General features: G+C 45.0%; 1 protein-coding gene across 6 annotated transcripts in view; it reads right to left on the bottom strand.

Moving 5' to 3' along the window:
* UBE3A (ubiquitin protein ligase E3A) overlaps positions 1–23232 on the bottom strand; it is a 276799-nt gene that overhangs the window by 107889 nt on the left and 145678 nt on the right. For 3 of the 6 annotated variants that reach the window (XM_085622886.1, XM_085622885.1, XM_085622884.1), the window contains 2 exons: positions 22215–22329; positions 15224–16470 (listed from right to left, as the gene is read on the bottom strand). In XM_085622886.1, the coding sequence (XP_085479012.1) occupies positions 15224–16470; positions 22215–22257 (1290 nt within the window). In that variant the 5' untranslated portion in view covers positions 22258–22329. Of the gene's footprint in view, positions 1–15223; positions 16471–19114; positions 19187–22214; positions 22526–23232 lie in introns of all 6 variants that reach the window. The other 3 variants (XM_085622883.1, XM_085622882.1, XM_085622887.1) reach the window with 2 other exon arrangements.

The following is a 23232-nucleotide window of genomic DNA, read 5'->3' as shown; positions in this document are numbered from 1 at the left end:
GGGGGAGTTGCGCCTTGATGTACGCAGGATCTTGTGGCGCCGGTCTATATTTTTTTTCTATTCTGGGGTTGAGAACCCTGGCCCTGACAGGGTCTTTAAAAACCTCATTGGCATGCTTTATCACTCCCTTAATCATGGGTAGAATGTGAACTGTCTTCTGCAACTGCTCAAAAGTGTCGAGTAGGAAATCCTCCTCAGGAGTGTCGGTGTGCATGGTGACGCCATGAAACGATGCTGCTCGGTTTATAAGCTGACCGAACCCTAAATGGTCATCAGGAGGGGAGGGTTTTGAGGGATATGGAGTGGGGTCAGGCATATCAGGCATAGGGTAAGTCCAGTCATCTACTGGTGCTCTGTCCGGGAGTGTAAAGGGATCAGTAGGATCAGTGGGATAAGTAAAGAAATCTGGGTCTCCCCCTCCCCCTAAATCATCATCATCCTGTGGAGGTGGTGTGTGAGAAGGAGATGGTAGAGGTGAAGGCGGTGGGGGGGATGGAATAGGGGGGTAATGTAGGAGAGGAAGGACGTATGGGTGAAGTGGCACAGTCCTTCTTTGGAGGTGCTGGAGGAGGTGTTGTGTCCAGCTTCCTTTTCTTGTAGGGCACCGCTGTGACATGTCCAGTTTTCGGATTTATGTAAATCCGTTTTTGATTTGGATCAGGCCGAAAGAGTTCCTCACTGTCCGAAGGCGGCCTTGGCGCCAACTTTTTTGTTTTTGATTTTTGTTCTTTATGGACTTGTTTTGGCACGGAGAATGTTTTCGAAGCCGAAGAACTTCCGTTCCGGTGGATTTTTCGGTGCCGAAGGACCTTTCGGTGCCGACGAGCCTTTCGGTGCCGACGAGCCTTTCGGTGTCGGTGGAGACCTCAGCGCCGAAGAACGTTTCGGCGCCGGTGGAGACGTCGGTGCCGAGTGACGTTTCGGGGCCGATGGAGATTTCGGTCTCAGAGCCTGCTTCGGTGCCGAAGGTATTATAGGCACAATTACATGAGGTTTGCTCGAGCCCGAGCCACCTGCAGGCTTACTTTTCTTCGGAGCCGGGCCCGAGGGCGGGGCTTCTGAAGATGTTTTTGGATCGCAACTGGGCCCAGCTGGCAGAGTCTTGACCAATGTCTTTTTGGGTGGTGTTGGGGTAGGGGGGCTGGTACTCACAGGCTGCCCCGGATCAGAATCGTCGGCCTCGGACACGATCTGGAGATCTTCGGAGGAGTCGTCAGGGACATCCTGTGCAAAGATGTCTTCTGGTTCCGGAACCGGCTTGGCCATGATATGGCGGCGAGCTCTTCGGTCCCGGATAGTTTTCTTCGAACGGAATGCGGCGCAGGCTGGACAGCTGGATTCGTTGTGGTCTGGTGAAAGGCACAAATTACAGACCTCGTGGTGATCGCTATGAGGAAACTTTGCTCCACATTGGGGGCATTTTTTAAAAGGTGTCTTTCCATCAGCCGCGTCCGGAGTCGGTCCGATATGGATTTCGACGTCGAGTTTTCAAATTTGAGAGTTGTAGTGATTGCTATAAGTTTTCTGCTGGAGTGGAAAAAAGTCCATCCGAACCCAATGGCGGAAAAAAACAATCTGAGGATGGAGTGGATGCCCATGCGCGCTGTTGTCCAGGGGAGGAGTCACCAATCTCGTGACCAAAGACTTCTTCCGAAGACAACAACAACCTGCAATCATCCGAGCCCAACACCAGATGGCGATCTTATCCTTAGTGTGTGATCTGCAGCTCATAAGCCTCGAACGTAACATTTCCCGTTCTTAGCATGTGTGGGTGCGGATAAACATGCTCTACATCAATTGCAAACCACCCCACATCAATTGTAAACCACTCCACATCAATTGTAAGCCACTCCGAAGCAGTGGCTAGCGGGTAGATGATGCAGATTTTTGGAACAATGTTCTTAACATAGGTTCACCAACCATAGTCTTTTGGTGGGGTAGTATGCCCACAGAGTAATGCTGCGTAAAGGTGTGTGTTGTTGATCAGGTAGCTTCCTGGCTGCCGTCTTCTAATGCGAGGTTACCTGGAAGGCTATGTGTTCCCTGTTTTTGCAAGTACAGTATGCCCTGGGAGTTACAGTTAGTATGCATTGCACCTTGCAATTCCTCCTTTGGAAATGGGCTGACCCTTGTGATGTTTAGTACAGGCTACCAAGGGCCAGTTCGCATTGTAGAAGGGCTTAGTCCTGGAAATACAGTACATGAGTGCCAGCTTGATGTGTAATGTGTACAATGCCCTTTCCACTGCCGAATCTGGTTGTGAATTAAAAAATAGTAATAACAAAAGAAAAAGACAGGCAGTTTTGGTTGATGTGGAAAGCATAGATTACCTTGAACGAAAACTTAAGATCCGTTCAGAGGACCACCTTTTCCTTGTGCAACTGAATTAAAGAATCTTGAATAGGTGAGTGCATGTAGCTCACTGATTTGTCTAAATGAGGTTATGGCTATTAAAAAAGCCAAGTTAGAACTGTGGGTTGCAAGAGTTGAGGACTTCAAAGGGTGGGCTCATAAGCCTTGAGAGAACTATGAACAGGTTCAACACAGGAGCTGGCTGGGGGTGTCCTTAGGGATATAACCCTTTGGAATCCCTCAATGAATGCTCTAACTGCAGGGTTCTTGACGAAGTAGGAGTGTTTCCTATTCTGAATGTATGCGGTGACAGCAGTTAGATGAAGATGCATGGAAGTATATGCAAGACCTAACTTATGTGGATGTAGAAGGTCGCAAATGAGGTCTTAAAACAGCTAAACCCCATTAAAGTCGGGGTTCAATATGCAGTAATGGAAAAATCTATCCCATTTAGGTGCATAACCTGTCTAATGCAGTATAATAATGCACTCATCAGGGTTTAGGTAGCCTAATAGTAGGACCTCAGATGCAAGATTTCTAGTTTGAGCTGTTTCAGTCTGTATGAGAAGGTCCGGCCTGATGGGTAGCTTTTCGTGGGGCCAGGATCTTTGAGTATCAGGGCTATCTGGCAACAAAGATAAGGATCGTAGACACATGTCTGACCTTCCTCACCATGTACAGGATGAGAGTGAGAGGACGAAAAACAGACAAATATAGTTTACCAGTTTATTCATAGTGCATTGCGTGGGACTGTGGATGTGGGTACCTGGAGATGAACTTTTAGTGTTTTCTGGGGTGACATAAAAGCAGATGACTCCCCCCCTCTACTCCCCCCCCCCCCCCGTTGAAAGTACTTGCAGGTGGAGTTCCCACACATGGATGTGGTGATGGGTCCCACTTAGCAGGTCTGAAAAGTTGTTGTACGCCCCTGGCAGGTGCTCTACTAACAGATCTTGTTGTGGATTGCTCACGCAAGATCATTTGTGCTAGCGCAGATAGTTGGAGGGCAGTATCCCACCGCTTCTGTAGAGGACAGCTGTCATGTTATCCCATTTTCATAAAGACCACTTTGCTGTGGACAAGCTTAAAAACTTTGAGGGCTAGTCAGATGGCCCCATGCTGACGGGTCCAAGTCCTTTGCATAACCATGTTCTCAAGATGTATGCTCCACCCCGTGAGGGCTGCATCAGTGGTGTTCATCACCTGTGGAAATGCGTACAAGTAAGGCCTTCCGAGCAACATGTTTCTGTTCCACCACTGCAGAGTGCCGAGTGCCTTTATAAGGAATATGCTACTTACCAGTATGCATCTGTTCTTGGCATGTAGAGCTGCAGATCTACACACTTGTGCATAGATCGCCATCTGGTGTTGGGCCCGGATGTTTGCAGTTTGTTTTACCTCTTGGAAAGTCTTTGGAAGTCACGAGGTCGGTGACTCCTCCTTTGGATCGTATTGCGCATGGGTTTCGGCTCCATACTCAGATTGCTTTTCGCCAGCAGGGAAAGATGGAGTGTAGTAGTAACAGTGAAGATGCCCATGTGTGTGCTATCTAAATAAGATAAACTGGGACAGATACAGGTAGAAGGGGAGGCGGGTGGGCGTGTTTAGATCTGCAGCTCTACATGCCAAGAACAGATGCATACTGGTAAGTAGCATATTCCGTTCGAGGCATATGAGCTGCAGATTACACACTTGTGCATAGATCATATAGCAGTACCCACCGTTAGCGGCGACCACCCGTATCTGTTGCAGTGGTTTGAAATAACGTTTTGAGTACAGCCTGGCCCACACTAGCTTGTTGCTTAGTTTGCACATCTACACAACAGTGTTTGGTGAAAGTGTGCGGTATTGACCATGTAGCTGCTTTGCAGACATCATCTAATGGGATGTTCCCTAAGAATGCCATGGAAGCCCCTATTTTTCGTGATGAATGGGCTTTCGGGGGAATGGATAGCGTTCGCTTTGCTTTATGGTAGCAGATTTGAATGCATTTTACAATCCACCTAGCTATCCCCGATTTTGAGATGGGGTTACCTTCGTGCGGTGGAGAGAAAGAAACAAACAGTTGTTTGGTCTTACGGAAAGGTTGTGTTCTCTGAATGTAGGAGAGTAAGGCTCGTTTGACATCCAGTGTGTGAAGAGCCCTTTCTGCAACGGTCTGTGGTTGCGAGAAAAATACTGGTAGTTCTACTGTTTGGTTTAGGTGAAAGGGAGAAATGACTTTAGGGAAGAATTTTGGGTTGGTACGGAGAACAACCTTGTTATGGTGCATTTGGAGAAAGGGTTCTTGAATGGTAAGTGCTTGTATCTCACTGATCCTTCTAAGGGAAGTGATGGCTACAAGAAAAGCGTTTTTCCATGTTAGGAATTGTAGTTCGCATTTATGCAGAGGTTCGAAGGGAGGCCCCATTAGCCTTGTGAGAACGATATTTAAGTTCCACACAGGTGAGGGTGGCACTCTGGGGGGGAATTATTCTTTTAAGGCCTTCCATGAAGGCTTTAATGGCAGGTACTCTAAAGAGTGAGAGATGTTGCCTGTTTTGTAGGTAAGCTGCAATAGCTGCGAGGTGTAGTTGAATGGATGTATAGGCTAGATTGCACCTTTGTAGGTGGATGTAAGTAGCCTATTATGTGTTGAATGGACACATCCAGTGGATTGATGGTGTTGTTATGGCAATAAACAACAAAACGTTTCCACTTGGCGGCGTAGCATGCTCTAGTGGTAGGTCTTCTAGCTTCTCTGATGACGTTCATAAAGTCAGGGGGACTATTTAGGTACCCAAATTCTAGGATTTCAGGAGCCAGATCGCAAGGTTGAGCTGCGCTGGGTCCGGGTGTTTGATCTCTCCATGGTTCTGGGTTAAGAGATGTGGGGAGAGGTGTAGTTTTTGGTGCGGCACTACAGATAGTTCCAGCAGTGTGGTATACCACGGTTTTCTGGCCCACGTTGGAGCTACTAGGATTAGTGTGAGGGAGTGTTGTCGTAGTTTGCGCACACTAGTGCGATGAGTGGGAAAGGCGGAAAAGCATACGCAAATCTGCCTGACCAGTTCATCCATATCGCATTTCCTTTGGACAATGGGTGTGGGTATCTGGCGGCAAAGCTTGGGCATTTGGCGTTTGTGGGTGGCGAAGAGGTCTATCTGTGGATGCCCCCACATTTGAAAGTACGGGTGAAGAACTTGCGGGTGAAGCTCCCACTCGTGGATCTGTTGTGTCTGCCTGCTGAGCAGATCTGCCACTGTGTTTTGGACTCCTGGGACATGCTGAGCTAGGAGAAAGATTTTCTGGGGTATTGCCCATCTCCATATGCTCTGTGCTAGGTGAGAGAGCTGTGGAGAATGTGTGCCACCTTGTTTTTGAATATAATACATGGCTGTCATGTTGTCAGTTCGGATCAGGACTGCCCTGCCTGAAATTTGAGTTTGAAAAGATTTTAGGGCTAAGAACATTGCTAGTAACTCCAGATGGTTGATATGGAGTAACTTTTGTTGAGGTGTCCACTTGCCCTGTGTGGTGAGATGTAGTTGATGAGCTCCCCAGCCGCAGAGTGGTGCGTCCGTTGTCAGTACTATTTGAGGAACCGGGTCCAGGAACGGTCAACCTTTGGAAAGGTTTGTGGTGTTCCACCACTGCAGAGAGCGATGGGTGCGACCGTCTATCAACACCAGATCTGTTAATTGACCCTGGGCCTGGTTCCATTGGCGCGCTAAGCACTCTTGGAGAGGACGCATCTGGAGTCTTGCGTGAGGCACTATGAAAATGCAAGAGGCCATCATCCCTATTAGTTGCATAAACACTCGAGCTGGAAGGGAGTGTTGTACTATGAATTTTGCGCGTAGAGCTTGAATGCTTGCAATCCTGGCAGGATTGGGGTACGCTAGTGCTCTTGAGGTGTCTATGGTGGCACTGAGGTATTGTTTTATGTGTGATGGTTGGAGATAGGACTTCTGGTGGTTTACTGTGAAGCCCAGCTGGTGGAGTAATTGAATGGTGGTAGATGTGTGTTGAACACACTGATTGTATGACTTAGCTTTTATCAGCCATTCGTCTAGATATGGGAAGACATGGATGTGTTGAATTCGCAAATGTGCTGCTACCACTGCTAGGCACTTGGTGAATACCCTTGGCGCTGTTGTGACTCCGAACGGGAGCACTTTGAATTGGAAGTGTTGTCCGTCCACTACAAATCTGAGGTACTTGCGGTGAGCTTTGTGCACTGGAATGTGAAAATAAGCGTCTTTTAGTTCTAAGGTGGTCAAAAAGTCGCTTTGGGAGAGGAGCGGAAGTACCTGCTGAAGCGTTACCATATGAAAATGGTCGGAGTGTATGTATGTGTTTAGGGGTTGGAGATCCAGGATGGGCCGCAGTCTCGTCCCTTTTTGGTATGAGAAAATATAGGGAGTAGACTCCCATGTTTTGTTGGTTGGTAGGAACGGGTTCTATTGCCTGTTTTTGTAGGAGGGAGATTACCTCCTGCTTTAGGAGTATTAAATGTTCTTGTGACATTAGGCGCTGCCTGGGTGGACTGTTGGGGGAAGGGGGGGTAGATATTAGTTCTAGGCAGTAGCCTGATTGAATTATTTGTGTTACCCATTTGTCTGAGGTGAAGGTAGCCCAGACGGGAAGGAAATGTTGGAGTCTGCCCCCGACCGGAGTGGAATGGTCTGGGGAGAGCGGGGGGAAGTCATTGGGTAGGCGTTGTGGCAGAGCGGGCGTGGTTTGTTTTGCCTCTGCCTTTATTATTGCTACCCCTATAGCCGCCTCTTTGATAACCCCTTGTGAAGGTGGACTGAGTGGGGGATTTGTACGAAGTGGACGCGGTGTCTGAGGAGTAGCCTCTAGATGTACTTCGAAAGGAAGAGCGTCAAAAGGAGCGTCTAGGAGGGTGTGACTCTAAGGCTCCCATGGATTTCGCCGTATCCGTATCCTTCTTCATTTTTTCTAGGGCCTCATCCACTTTTGGGCCAAATAGATGTTCCTGGTCAAAGGGATGGTTAAGGATGGAGGCTTGTACCTCCGGTTTAAACCCTGATATTCTTAGCCAAGCATGGCGACGGAGGAGGACGCTGGTATTGATGGCCCTGGAAGCTGTGTCTGCTGCATCTAAGGCACAGCGTATAGAGGTGTTAGTGATAGTCTTACCCTCTTGAATTAGTTTGTTGGCCCTAGCTTTATATTTTTCAAGGAGGTGGTGCATTATGCTTTCTAACTCGTCATAATGTGCCCGGTCATATCTGGCCAATAGCGCTTGAGTATTGGTGATACGCCACATATTGGCTGCTTGTGACACAGTGCGCTTTCCTGATGCGTCCAGTAGCTTTGACTCTTTGTCAGGTGGTGGTGCTTCGCCTGACGCCTGGGAATTTGCCCTTTTGCGTGCAGTGGACACCACTAGGGAATCTAGTGGCGCTGGCCCTCTGATGTAGGAGGGATCTGTGGGGGCAGCTTTGTATTTTTTTTCTATGCGCGGGATAATGACCCCGGCTCAAACTGGGTCCTTAAAAACTTCTGGCGCATGCTTTACCACTCCTTTAAGCATAGGTAATATGGAGGTAGACCTATGTGTGGTGTCGAATGTGTTGAGGAGGAAATCTTCCTCCACGGGGTCGGTATGCAAGTCTACCCCGTGATAGTGTGCCGCCCTTTGAAGTAGATGGTGGAACCCCAATGAGTCTTCTGGTGGAGATGGCCTGGAGGGGTAAAGGTAATCTTGTGGGACGTTGGGGATATCAGGGATATTGTAGTTGTCCCATGGGTCTGGGGATCCTGTAGGAGTGGGGTCCCCTGTGGGTAGGTCCTGGGGCACATCCCCTATGTCATCATATGGGTCCCCGTGATCATCATCGTGTGGAGAAGGGGTGGGAGAACGATGAGGTTGGGGTGGTGAAGGCGTAGGGGGTGGAGGTGGAGAAGGTGGAAGAAGTGGGGAAAGTATTCTGAACGGAGAGGTAGCAGAGTCCTTCCTCTTTGGAGGCGGAGGTGGAGCAGGCTTCTCCAAATGTCTCTTTTTGGAAGAAAGTGTCAAATGTCCAGTTTTTGGATCCTTGGTGAGTGTTTTTTGCAAGGGATCCGGTGTAAGTATGTCCGGTGAGGCTGGTCTGTCCGTCGGCGCCTAAGGCGTCGGGCCGTTGGCTTTTTAAGGTTTTCCGTGCCGGTTCGTTGTTTGGAACCTGGTTTGGGAACCTCCGGACGCTTGGTCGGCGCCGAGATGGATTTCGGCCTCGAAGTGTCGGTGCCGTCTGTGCCGGAGAGCTGGGTTTCGACCCAGAGTGCTTCGGTGCGGAGCTCGGTGTCGATATGGAGGTCGGCTTCTTTTTCGGTGCCGAAGCGTGTTTATCGGTACGAGGATAGGCTGGCTCGAGCCCGAGCCGCTGGAAGGCTTGCTTGGCTTCACCGGGCCCGAAGGTGCGGTGTTGGAAGCAGTGTCCATGGTCTTGCCTAGGCCCGGAGGCGAAGGTGTGACCGGAGCCTTTTTCGGTGCCGGCAGGGGTGTGTGTGTGTGGGGGGGGGGGGGGGGGGGGGGGGGGGGGGGAGGGGGGATCAGTACTCACGACCGTCTGCGCCGGGGTGATGTCCTCCACATCTGAGTCGTCGGCCTCGGAAGCGCTGATGAGGCCCTCTTCGGTGTAACGCTCTGGCGTGTCGATGCTTTCTCCAAAGATGTCGTCCGGAATCGTCGTCTGGGAGTGCGCCATAGTTCTTCTGGCTCTTTGGTCGGGAATAGTCTTTTTGGACCGTAAGGACTTACACGCCAGACAGTCTTGAGCCTCGTGTTCAGGGAAGAGGCAGAGATTGCATACCTCGTGGAGATCGGTGTGGGGGAATTTGGACCCACATCGAGGGCACTTTTTAAATAGAGTCCTTTCCATTAGCCAGGACCGAAGCTTGGAGAGGCCCAAAGGCCGCCGTCGACGACTGGAACTGAAGGTCCGTGCCGATGACAAGGTGCGTCGGCTGGGGGAGATTGCGATCGAAACAATACCGCGGTTTGGGGTGAGGATTGCGCGTCGAACTGTAAGCTGTTCAGAACCGGAGCGCGAAGATTACATCTGAGCCCGATGGCGGAAAAAAACAATGAGGATGGAGCCGAAGCCCATGCGCAATACGATCCAAAGGAGGAGTCACCGACCTCGTGACTTCCAAAGACTTTCCAAGAGGAAAAACAAACTGCAAACATCCGGGCCCAACACCAGATGGCGATCTATGCACAAGTGTGTAATCTGCAGCTCATATGCCTCGAATACACTAGATCTTCCCAGTGACTGCCCACTTGTGATCATAGCTTGGTGAGGCACTGTTGGAGTGGAAATATGTTTAGTCTGGTATGTGATACAATTACTATGCATGAATGGCATCATATTCAAGAACTTTAATGCAGTTCTTACTGCGAGTGGACGAAAGAACTGAAAAGGAGGGTAAAGCTACAGAAAATGCATCACTCTCTGCTGGCTGGAATACATTTTACCTGTGACATTGGTTAACACTAAGCCCAAGAAGGACTGCATCTATTAGGCTAGGAGGGGAGATTTGTTTGGGTTTATGAAGGCTGTGAAGGTGGTACACCATTGTCTGAGTGTGTGCTATGCATTGGTGCCTGCTGCTGCTCTTAATCAGCCAGTCATCAATGTATAATAAGACATAAATGCTGCCTCTGCAGAGATGTGCAGTCACCACTGACCGGCCCTTCATGAACAACCTGGGAGTCTTGTTGACTCCGAAGGGTAGGACTTTGAATTGGTAGTGTTGTCCATGAAACAAAGTTACTGGTGATGGGCGGAGTAGATGTGGCTATGGAAGCAGGAGTCCTGTGTGCCTAGTGCCATCCTGAATCTTGTTGTCTGAGCAGTGGGACGACGTCCGGCAGGGGGAAAATGCTCCAAAAGGATGCAGCTGTTTAGAGCTAGAGGGATCCATTCTTCTTTCAAAATGAGGAGGTACAGGGAGTACACACCTTTGTTTCATTTGTGCGGTGGCATGACCTTTGGATCAGCGTTTGAACCTTCTCTTCCAAGAGTGTGAGATGGTCTTGGTACTGGATGTGGCAGGGAGGTGGTATTTGGGGTGTAGGAGTCCAGGCAATAGCCCAGCTGAACTACTGCTAAGACCCTTTGGTACAAGAGGATTTCTTCCCATCGGGAATGGGAATCTTTAAGTCTTCCCACAACAGATGTGTGATCAAGGTGAGTGCTGCCAAATTAGTGTTTGGAGGCTCCTTTACCAGGGCAGCCTCAACCCGCCAAATGTGAAACAAATCTATAACCATCCCCTGCCCACTTGCAAATCATAAAAGACCTGTGCCTGAGAGTTGTGTGGCCTTGGCCAGGTCCTTTGTTGCGATCTGTGAAATGCCCACCTTGGAGTGAGAGTTTGTTTGGCGCCTATGGCCTTTGCTATCTCAGTGACCTTTTTAATTTTTTCAAAATCCCATCCAGTTGGGCTAAAGTAATGTTCTTTATCGAATGTGTGTGTGTGTGTGTGTGTGTGTGTGTGGGGGGGGGGGGGGGGGGAGGGGGGGGGGGTAAGGGTGGGGGGAGGAGGTGCTGTTTTACTCCAGAATGAACACAGAGTGCAGCCATGCAGGCCAACACTGCAGAATCCTCATATTAATTCTGCAGGAAGCAGTATTTGTAGCATCAAGTGAACAGCTGGCATTTGCATTTGAAATAATATCCTGGACTACTGAGTTCTTCCCTCTTCTTCCTGTAGGTTTCAGGGATGTGCTGCGTCAGATCCTCCACTTCCTCCCAATGAAACCAGTCGTGCTTCGTCTGTAAGCCAACAGAATTGGTAATACCTCAGTGAGTAGCTGCTTGCACTGCCCCATGCTTTCCAGCAGTGCTAAGGTGCTTGCTTTCCTTATCTGGCAGGGGAGTGTTATATGGGGGGTGTCAAGAGGCATGGTTCTGTGTAGGCACCACTGAGGATTCTGGGGGTTGGGGGGACCTGGCCAACGATGTAGGATAGCTAATGAGAGAATATTTAAAGTGCTTTCCGACCCATAGCGTGATAACCTTTGCCTTTGCCAATTTTGGCACATCCTTCAGCAGGAGGAGGAGGAACTGGACAGTGAGTGTGCTCTGTTTTGGAGAGGGTCTCCACCCGTTAGTCATCCTTCTCCAGTGAGACTTGTAGTGGTAGGCTGTGCTCTGAATCACCACATGATATGCTGTGATATAATCTGGAGGGTAGGGCTTTACTGGGAATAGCTCCTGATCAGGGTCAACTGTAGGATTGGCACATCATATGAGGTGTCGTCCCCATTACCCATCCATAGGGGCTGGTAATAGGGGACTTCATCCCCATAGTAGTTGCCAGGGTCTGAGTTGGCGTGCACCGACTTCAGGTGACTACGAAGGTTGTGGAGGTGGTGTGTGTGGACGCGGCGGTGGTGGGGGCAGAGAAGGGGATGGATTATGTGGATAAAGGCATTTGAGATGGTGGGCTTGTGTCCTTGTCCTTACACTTCTTTGGACATTGGATGCCTAGGTGTGCTGAAGGAAAGATGGTCTTCTAAAGTCACCCTGTGGTTCTCTGGGAATCAGGGGAAGCATCACTGATGGCCATCCTGGGGCAGCTTGGCGATGATTTTGCAAGTCTGTGTGATGACCGGCTTCTGTCTAGCATCGAGCTCCTCCACCTGCTTCTGTAGGATACGTGCCTCAGATTAATTAAATCCCAACATAAAAGGAGTCTTCTGCATCAACTAGGCGCTCAATCTATTCTCTGTAGTCAGTGTGCTTGACACCTGTAGATCGGAGGGGGAGGGGTTGGGGTGTGGGTAAGGTTAGGGTCGACGACTGTCATGGCTCAATGACTGTCATTCAAGGCCTGCTCAGCTCCACAACCTAACACCGGTACTGGAAGGCCAGTGGGTGGCTGCTTCTTTCTTTTCTGCTCAGGGTTAATCTCCCAACTCCTGCGGGAGCAGAGCTCTGCCTCAGCTTGAGGGAGTTTAGCGGCACAAGGTTTTGTGCCCTGGCTTTGCTGCACTAGAGTTATACTCACACTCCTCGAAGTCTTCGTTTTGAAACAGTGGATGCTGTGTTGATGCCATGTCTTGGTCTTCGCCCTTTGTAATGATTGAGAACACCTTCTCCGAGCTGGGTGTTGATTGGGCCATGGGGACCACTGAGTGTCCTGCCTCCTGCTAAATGTTGATAGGGTCTTGTTCACCAAAAATATTGGAAGTCTCAAAGAAAGTTTGCTGCTACTTCTTAGTGTATGCACACTGCCTTTCCCTTCAACAAGATTCTCTTTGCGACAGAAGGCACAGGTGGCCTTGTGGTTGGGAGAGGCAAAGGTTGTAAACGCCCTGCTGGTCCAACTAAGCATACTTTGTTTTGCACCTTGTACAAAGATGAAAGGATGTGCATTTCAACGTTCCCTTTATGTATTCATTCCATGAAGGGAACTCATTGAGAACTGAAGGTGATACGACCAGTTCGATGAAGGCGTCAGGACATCTAAATGGGATGACTGTGGTTGGTTGAGAAGATCGAGTTGTTTTCAAGCTAAGAGAGCAGATGGATAGCTGCCAACCACACAGTGATGGTTAACCCAGTCTTCAGTTTGAAACAGTAGAGCAAGTAGACCTACAAAAGCCACAAGGAACCAAATCTGTCACAGGGCTGTTGCAGTACATGTCGGAACTTGATGACGGGAAAAAACAATTAATCTAGGGTGGTGTAAGTACACATGCGAATTATGATCTAAGGGGAGAGTCACAGCACATTCTGTCACTCGAAACTTCTTTGACGAAAAACAACTTGTAATGTCTGAGCCCAAGACTACATGTCTTAAGTATGTTGAGCATGTGCAGATACAGCTACACATACTGCAAACATATGGTTTTTATTTGTGCCAAGAAAAAGCACTACTGACTTTAAATTACTGTAGGTTGAAGATAACGCTTAAACAAAAAGAAGACTTAAGGGAAAAAAAAGAAGAATGAAACCAGGCGTGGCCGTTATTTACAGTGCAAGAGTGAGTGGATAACGTGGGCTAACTCATCCCCACATGCTGTCATCCGAGGAAACAAGATGTGAATGGCAGCTCAACTGAATAATTGATGAAAAGAGCTGAACCAAACCCCTTTATGTGTGAATCCATGTAAAAAACTATATATATATATATATATATATATATATATATATATATATATATATATATATATATATATATATATATATATATATATATATATATATTCATTTCTGAAGCCCATATTTCTATTATAAAATACACATTTTTCTGCTTTAGAGCAAAGCGGCACAGAACAGCAAATCATATGGAAGTTCGAAAGAAGTTTTATGATGGAAAATGGATGGCTGCACAGCATTCCCGTGTAGCACAGGAAAGCAGCCTTGCTCATTGTGAAGCATGAAGTGCCTGTATGTCAGCAATCTTACAGGATTCATTTGACTCCATTAGAAACTTCACAGAAAACACACTCCAAGGAGATTCTTATTGCACCCCCAAACTAAATCAGACAAGGTAAAGGAATTAGGCTGTATAACGTATTTCTGGAAACCCATTAGCTGTATTTATTTGGGATTTAGCACATGTAATGGGATAAAATTGACTGACTGCGCAAGACAGTGAATTTACCATGATCCCAAGAGTCAAAAACCAGAACATATACTGTAGAGCTGCAATTGGATGTAATTGTTTCCTGGTTGGCACGAGAACATTCTTTTTTTCCTTTTGGCCAGGCTCAGTTAGACATAAAAGGGCAAGGCTTTTTAATTCAAGTAAATTAAAGGGGTGCAAGTTTCTTCTCTGATTCTAGGACACAAGACTGGGCTTTCGCTCAAGAACCAACACTGTCAAACAAAAATCTAGCTAACTCATGCATGGGTTGTCTATAAGTGTATATAAGAGTATTCATGTCCTGCTATGACAGAATTTTTTGTTCAATATAAGGAAGGAGAAGGACCACTACTGTACAAATCGTAAGCTAGATATTTCCATTGTTACCACCTTTTCTCTGCGTACGACCTCCTGAAGTTATTATAGACCACTGCTTCTCACTAACTCGTACAGTACATCACAAGCTAATTAATAGTGATACCAAGTAATGGTTTTGTCTGAGCACCTCTGCTTATGCAGAGCTTGATACTATACTCATTTGAAAAATCTCGCCCAGAATGGGTAAACTGTACAGCAATGTTAAGTTGGTAGTGCTGTGGTGAATGTCTCCCTGAAGTGCCCTTGTGCATTGCCAACTAATTATAAAGAGCAATTTGAAATCTGTGCAGAGGTGTCAGGAGCTCACAAAATTCAAATACCCAGGTCAGTGCCATGGATAGAAGCCTACCTCAAAACTACGCTTCCTGTTAACCTATTTTGTGATGATCAAAAATGATGCGTTCTCTGTGGCCTGATTGCATGGAGACCCTGGGAAGCTAGAAGAAGGTAGATGGGACATATCAGAATTACTAATATTCATAACTGAGGAAAAAATTTAAATAACATCAAGTGCCTTCAGACCTAGAAGTTGTACTACAACTAGATGAGGAAGCAATATCAGATCAGCAAGACCAGCCATGCCACACTCATTTAGCTTAACTGTTTACATAAACACAACTTATCGAAATTTAAAAAGCAAGAAACCTGAGGCCAGAAAAACAAATATTTTGTTAAAATACAGTGAATATAAAAGATTCTTATGCAGAGAAACGAAACTTCATTTAACATAGACATTTCTAACTTCCAAAAGTAAAAAAATGGTTTTCTACAAGAGGGCAGCTAGGCAGTTATCCACCAATGTCACTTTTAATAAACCATATATTTGCTCATCAAGAGTAGTTAGTTTTGACATTATGCATTAAATCAACAAAGAAAATTGAAACAAGACAGTAAAACTTACCCTGACAAGAGCATCGTCAATTATGTGATCACGTCGGACTTTCAGTCTTAAATAGGGATTTAATTGCTGTCCCTGGACTAAGCTATAGAGAACAGTGATCCTTCTTTCACTGTACATTCGGATCCTATTATCGTAGTACAGTCCGAGATTCTTGGTAACAGCATTCAGAATGAAGGGGCACGTCATAAAGGAGAACTTATTTTCTGTTTCTACTTTAAAGAAAGTATAATCTTTATCCATTTCCAAAACATCATTCAGTGGTTCGTTAACAAATTCTTCAAAAGGTATAAGTGGTTTCCGACAGTCAATCGCTTTAACTCCTAGTTCTGTTTCAAGAGGGTCTACCCGTGGCCCCTTTTTATTTCTTCTTTCCTCTCCTAGCAGCTCCTGAAGGGTTAGTTCACTGGATTCTGGGATTGGCTCCTCATCTTCCTCTTCATTGTGTTCTGTATCAATTTCACCTCCTATCACATTTGCATAGTTCACAATTTTTAAGCATTTTGAAGCAGCTACAATAGCATCATCATCATTCACTAAATTTCGACTGTTGAATTCATTGCTTATAACTTTGTAGGTAATCAATTGTTGAAAAGTTTCCATCATGCGACGAATCTGCTCTGCACTATATTTTGACCATAGTCTCACCAGTTTTGCTTGTGCTGCAAGGGGTAGCTTGCTCATTGCTTTGCAGAACAAAGGCAGAGCCATTTCCAGGTATTCAGGACTATGGAGATTGCTATTCTCCATCACAATAATGAATAAATTCAGATAGTTAGGATCCCGCGAGTACACATTATGGTAAGTCAAGTCACACTCTACATTGGGGGACAGGTATACAAGTGCATTAAGAAAGGCGCTTTCTATTTTCTCGTTAGAAAGTAACCTATGGTAGATCCGCCGAACTGAGTCAATATCTACAGATACTTCTTCAGGCCCTAGTTTCCGTAAATTATTGTCTCCTTGTGAGTGATCACCTGTTCTAGAGGATGATGCTTCTGTATCTTCCTCCATGGCAGCAGCAGAACAGGCAGCTTTTTCCTTTTCATCCTCATCCTTGTCTTCATCTTTACCTTGAAGGGACTTCAGCTCTTCCTTGGTATGGTGTTTGGCTTTTCGAAAGCTTTGCACCAAGGCTTCAGCACTTGAAAAGACTCTCCCAATAACCCGGATTAAAGGAGAAAAATCTTCCTTTTCTCTACATAGTTCAAGAATTTCATATACCTTGTCTTCTGTCAGGTAAGTGACATCTATAAAACGAGGAAGGCAGTGAATCAGACATATTAAATCCAATAAAGACTAAATTAAACAATGAATAGAAAAAACAAAATTACAAAGACAACAGAGCCCGACAAACTTTCTTGTAATGGACAGATAAGAGCAAATTATAATAAACAGCAGTGATGTTATTTCTGTACCGACTTCCACCAGTTTCATGTGAGAATAGTATGTTTAAAAAGGTAAAGTAGCATTCTTAGGCATGGTCATAGATTAAACTTTCAAATTTTAACATTGACTGGTATGCTGCAAAAGGTTTACAATAAAAAAAAAAATTCAATATAAGCCATCACACACACATACACAAAAATACAGTTTCAACTTGTTAGAGTTACGATGAAAATGTTTTTCATCAAACTTGTCAATGTTGGGATTATAATATTTTTCTGGGGCACAAACATGATCCATTTCCTAGTAACTGCTTGGCATTTCTGTGCTATTTCAGAGTAGAAAGTGTACCACTGCCCATATTACAGCAGTACTATTAGATTTATAAACTGTTAATTAAAGCAGATTGTCATTTGGAACAATTAATTTAAAAAAATTAAAATACAAAACTACTACCTTCTTTGTAAATGTATAGTTTGTTAGTGCCTAAATAACAAATGTAACACACTTACAAACTGAACAAGGTCTAGACAGTTTTCCTTCTTTTACACGCACCATATTTCTATAAAGAGGATTTTGTTTTATTAGACTGGCTGATTTTATCTGAGGAGGTTAGTGCCAAGGTGTCTTTTATGCATGTGTTGTACAGTCACCCAAAGGAATATGTCCATACAACAACATACAAAACAATACACTTTCATACCTAAATCAACTGGCCTTCGAAAGTCCACGATAAAAAAGTCAAACGTTTTTTATAACTTAGTTTAAATATTGGGACCATACACAAATATTCTGGAGATGTTGTGAAAGAAGAAAGGCACTGAGCTGCACTGTGTCCAGAAGAGCGCCTATAAAAGGAAACATCGGTGAAGAAGTCAGGTAGGACTTTGGCTTGTGGATCAAGAATTCCAATGATGGCAGGAAGTGCGCCATTGTCTGGAAGTTACTTACCACTGACTGCGGTGAGGCTGCCTTTAACAGCCAGAAGTCAAGCTAGGGGGAAACAGGCATCCCCAAATTTCTAAATGGGGGCAACCTCTGCCATCACTTTCATGAACACCAAAGAGCCACTGGTAAGGTCAAAGGGGAGGACACCAAACTGAAAATGCTCCAGGCCAACTTTGAACTGCAGGTAACTTAGGCAGGACAGTAAGACAGGCACATGAAAGTATGCGTCCTTCAGATCCAAGGCAACCATCCAGTTGCCCCGACCGGGACAGACTGAACTTGGGCTAGTGCGAGTATTTTGAATTTGTCCTTCTGTAGGAATGTATTCTGAGGATGCATACCTAAAAGAAAATAAAGGCATCCATCCTTCAGCAGAAGGAAATCCCCTTTCACAGCCATGAATGGGCTGAGAGGGCTGCAGTGGAGACCTGGTGGTGCCTGTACACCAAACATCTGGAGTAGCCTCAGAAGTGGCGAAACTGAGGCATTAACTTTCTGGCTGGAAGCAAAGAGCTGGTGGGGCAACTAAGGGTAGCTCTGTGGTAGAAGTAAAATTTTTGTCTGAATGTGACTGCACAGGAATCAAGTGTGTCAGAAAGAAGTCAAGATGCAAACTAGATCTGGCTGAAATGAGTTCACCTTGGAGTCGGACATAGGCATTGGCAAAGGTTCCCCCTCCAGTGGCGTCAGGACCAGCGTCCTAATCAAAGGAACTGGCGAAGGCATTGGAGCCAGAGTGGAAGTCAGCACCAGAGTTGGTAGAGAACTCTAATTGAGCTCGAGAGGCACAGACTGTGCAGAGGACAGGTCTGGCAGTGGTAACCCAGTCGGAGAAGCTTGCAGATCCTTGGCACCCAAAGGTGCACCAGAAGAGTGCCAAAAATGGTAATCATAGCCTCTCTAAAGGCTTCGATCTGCTGCAGTGTCGAACTAGGGTGTATCAAGGACGAGTGCTGAGCTGGACTTGAATGTTTTTTTCCGATGATCAATGACATACAACTTTGTTTCATGGTCCTGGATCACCTTTGAGTTCAGGAGGGTGTGTTCCTCACATGTCTTGGACTTATTCCGCAAGGACTAAACGCACAATAAATGCAGCTCTGTCACAGACATCTGCTTTTGATTGTCATGGCATCTTTTGAACCCAGTGGTAATAGGTGGGAACCCTTATCGCCTTGCATACTGGATTTGCATTTTTTAAAGAAAAGTATTGTCAATCCAACATAGATTGTGATCGGATCCTGGTTCAAAGGCATGGAAAATACGGAACAGAAATTAGGATTACTTAAAAATGACCAACAGAACAGTAAAGCAGTAAGGCAAACAAAAGCAATTGAAAAGGAGGGCCTCATGAGAAAACAAATACGCATTAAAAAACTTTTTTTCCCCCCAAAGAACATTATTTCCTTAAAGTCCGGCTTTTGCCTGACTCTCTCTATTGCAATATAAATGTTATAGTCTAGGATTTTGGCCCACTACACTTGACCTGACTTGAACTTCTCTCAGAAATTCAAAGCTTGCACCTGGTTGTCCCAAATTTCAAAAGAGTTTTCAGCATACCCATATCTCAAATCTTTCTTGACCTTCCCGACCACTCAAATCACATAAATGTCATCTTGAAATGGACAGATCCTATGAGTAAAAAAAAAAAAAATGATTTGTCCTCGTTAGATGAAACTAGAGACTTTAAGCAGTTGATGGTGCACATGCACCTATTCTAAGCTTGCAGGATTTTATAAGGACTACTGGTTTACAGGAAGCAGCAGTGGGCTAAGCGCACTAATCAAAATGGCATTATAAACTCAACAAAAGGGATGTCAGAAATGGGACGAATGAAGTCTGTGTACTCTTGCACGAATATGTTCTTCAAATATATGGCCTTCTATAAACTGCCTTACTCACAGTGAGAAGACATTGGGATACTTTTTTAAACTTGATAATTTAATATTCAAAACCATTTGGGAAGAAAATGCACTCTAGCTATCTTGCAATAAACACAAAATGGCTCTGCAATTACAATTCCAGGCTATGGCACAGCACAATGTTGCATTTTACTGAAGTTTAAGGTAATTTTCAGAGCCAGGAACGAATCGTCAATGTTTTCCAAATAGGCATTAGAAACACTTGGCAAGTGGTATTCAGGAGGAGGCAGATTTCCATACTGGAGAAATAGTTTCACAGCCACGTACTCCATTCTTCATCACAGATCTTACTCAGATTCGAGCTTGAAATTCAATTACACATACAGCTGCTGTACGACATATATGGTGGGCACATACTTAAAAGGCAACAGATTAGAAACTGAATACAGATACAATGAAAATCATTCACCACTGGCAATTGAGTACACTGAGGGAGGGCAATTAATTCCAGAAGTAACATAAATCAAATGAGTTTTACAACTAAGTCAAATAGTCAATGGGTGCAAACTAGCGAATCAGCTGCTCAAGAAAAAAAAAAACACATAATGCCTTACATGACACTGAAATGCATGGGTTTTGACCACAGATTTACATGGCTACGTTATCCCTGAGATAAATGGTGACTGAATACCCGAACTTCGGCCACTGAGGCAAAAGGGCTACAGGGAATATTTTATTCACTAAAAAGAGACGCCATCACAGGTAAGGATATTTCCTTTCTTTATTGCGGGTAGCAGTTACAGCAAAATACACCCTCCATCGGTAACACTGCCAAACAATGTTTTGGGGTCATAAGCCCTTGATCACTGGCCGTATGCAAAAAGTCACTGCAGCTGGGAGGACTATTTCAACACTTGACCCCACCCTTTTGGGATTTCCTTGAAAATATACTTTCTGGGTTTTCAAGTCCTTTAACGTTTCCATAGTGGATGCTGTATGAATATTAAAAACCGTCTTGATGCATATGGATTTCATTCCTCATAGTGGGTCCTCAGGAGGGGAACATTACAGTCACTACCCATATGCAAGTCCTGCAAACGTGGCTCCTCACCTCCATATAGCACACTATTGCTTCTGTGCCCGGCCCGCTGGGGTGGCGGCGGGGCGTCTCTGCGGCGAGGCGCGCCGCTATCAATGCAAACAAACTCCATGATGCCCTGCTAAAGAGACGCCATCACAGGTAAGGATATTTCTTTTCTTTATTGCGGGTAGCAGTTACAGCAAAATACACCCTCCATCGGTAACACTGCCAAACATGTTTCGGACTCATAAGCCCTTGATCACTGGCCGTATGCAAAATGTCACTGCAGCTGGGAGGACTATTTCAACACTTGACCCCACCCTCTTGGTATTTTCCTTGAAAATATGCTTTCTATTTTTCAAGTTACAAAAAAATTTATCGCTGTTTGACAAACCTAAGCAGAAAGAGGTAGACATGACTCATCCAGCTCAAATTCTATATTTCTAAATTTCCAGGTCTAGTCCAGGTGCGCCAAAGCTATGAAATCTAAAAGTAACTTGTCACATTTAAGTTTCACAGGAATGTTTACTCTGCAACAGCAAGAACTGCTTAACAGATTTACACCAAACCTGGTATGCACACAGAACTTTATTCAAAATACACCCAATTTGGTGAAAATGTATTTAAGAGTTGGAGAAGGTTGCTTCAGATAAATGTGCCGAGTTAAGTCATTCGCATATTTGGATAGAAAATTCACGAATTATCCAAAAGCCGATCTGAGGCCATGGATTAAAAAAAATCTAAATCCAATTAGGTGAAGAGCACTTTTCCCCAGTTACCATTTTGATATCTGTGGAACCTTAAATATAGGCATTCCCTTGAAATAGCTATGCATCAAGTGGTTCGAACACCTAGACGTGACTAAAAATGCTCCTATCTGAGAAAGCAGCATCACAGAAAAAAAGTTGGGGGTGGGGTATAAAGTGGCCAAGTGAGCAGTCTCAGACCCCAACGAGAATGCAAGAGTATCACAATAGGAAAGATCTACCTTCGAAATTAATTATGGCTGTTGGCAATGTGCTTCTTACATATTTAGTTTATTTAGGAGAGAATATCAGATAAGCAACTAATCAACACTTACATGTATATGATAAGTGATATAAGCACTGAAGCCCTGCCCAGCAAACAAGATATTAGCTTTAGGAAGATGCAGAATAACAAGTGTGATAGATGCTAAAAAAAGTACCATAAAAAGATTTTTTTTTAAGTAAGTAATGAATACTTGATGCTTCATGGTCATATGGTACACTGAAATTCATGAAATCAGGGATGGTGAATCCCTTGTACGGAGGTCAGCCAGCTACAGCAGGACAGCGGTGGCAGTTGCAAGTGAAACAAAACATGAGCACATCACTGTGAAAGCAAGTCAAGCATCAAGGTGAGTACACTACGAAATGAAGATGGTGAAGAATTACACATCAGAAGAACTATGGCCACATAAAAAAACGTTGGCTAACAAAATACTGTGCAATCAACAATAGCATGTCTAGCTGTCTCCTCCGTCTCACAATGGTGCAGCTATACTAAAAGCACATGGTTGAGTCTCTCACTTGAAAAGGCAATGGTATCTACTGACAGAACCCAGTAGGACACTGTTTTTCAAGAAAACCATGTACAATAGTTATTCCTATAAAATTATTTGAGGTATTCACTTACCATTTAAAAAAATACATAAATAATTCAGAGTGGCATTAGTAGCAGTCAGTGCAAGCCTTACCTTTAAAGTCATCCCTTGGCCCGTGAACCTCCTTCTTATTCATTTTTCTACCAGTGCAGGAGTTGGTATGGGCACCTTTGGAGTTGTTTTCCAAATATGCTGAGCTCGTTCCTTTCTTGGAGGGATGAGGATCACAGAGTTTTGCATTAGTCTTATATAGTTCGAGGGCCTTAATGGCTGCTGCATTGTTATCCATACGCAGAAACGTTGGATAGGAAGCACAAAACTCATTCGCGCAGGCCTCATTTCCACAACCCTCAGTTAACTGGTGGTAGTAGCGTTCTATTAGATGCTTTGCAGCTGCTCGCTTCCTGTACCAAACATTCAAACAACAAGCACAAGGATTAGTACAGCTTTCAGGTTCAAAACCCATTCACATTAGTACATCAGGGATTAGTCATGCCCATGTAATAGTAAAAACATATTCACCTTTATAAAGCACAGTTCTATCCACAAAAACAAATTTTGTAAACTTAAAATATATATACAATTGGATTCGAAGATAACATATAACAATAATATATGTATATAGTACCACAGTTAGCATACTCTTTCATCCAAATAAACATTTAAACCCTGTAATGGTAAGAATAATACAGCTGGATTGGTGGAAGCAGGCTACATTAATATACGGTTAAATTACTTGTTAGATGTTCCCTTACAAGTGTATTATCTGGTTTTATGCTCACATGTAAGCATTTAAAAAAATATTGCTGAACATAGTCATCACCCTGAAAGTCGTCGCTATCACCACCCTGAGAGTCTAATGCAGAAAGGGTGTGCTTGGCGCAGTTTGTGGATCCTAGTAGGACTGACTCCAGGACACCAGTGGCAAACTACGTCAACCACCGCAATTGAGGCCAGTAGCCCCTTTGTACACTGTGGCCCTCAAACTGGATTGGAGAATGGAGACTTCATCACTTGAACGTGGCTATAGATGGTCTACAATTAATAGAATTTTATTTGATCCAGACACCTCCAATTCGCAGTTCAAGACAACCACATGACAAATTTGTAG

The sequence above is a fragment of the Triturus cristatus genome, chromosome 8, assembly GCF_964204655.1.
Source record: "Triturus cristatus chromosome 8, aTriCri1.1, whole genome shotgun sequence".
Lineage (NCBI taxonomy): Eukaryota > Metazoa > Chordata > Amphibia > Caudata > Salamandridae > Triturus > Triturus cristatus.
The sequence above is the reverse complement of the archived record's forward strand: the minus strand, read 5'-3'. Positions and strand labels throughout refer to the sequence as shown.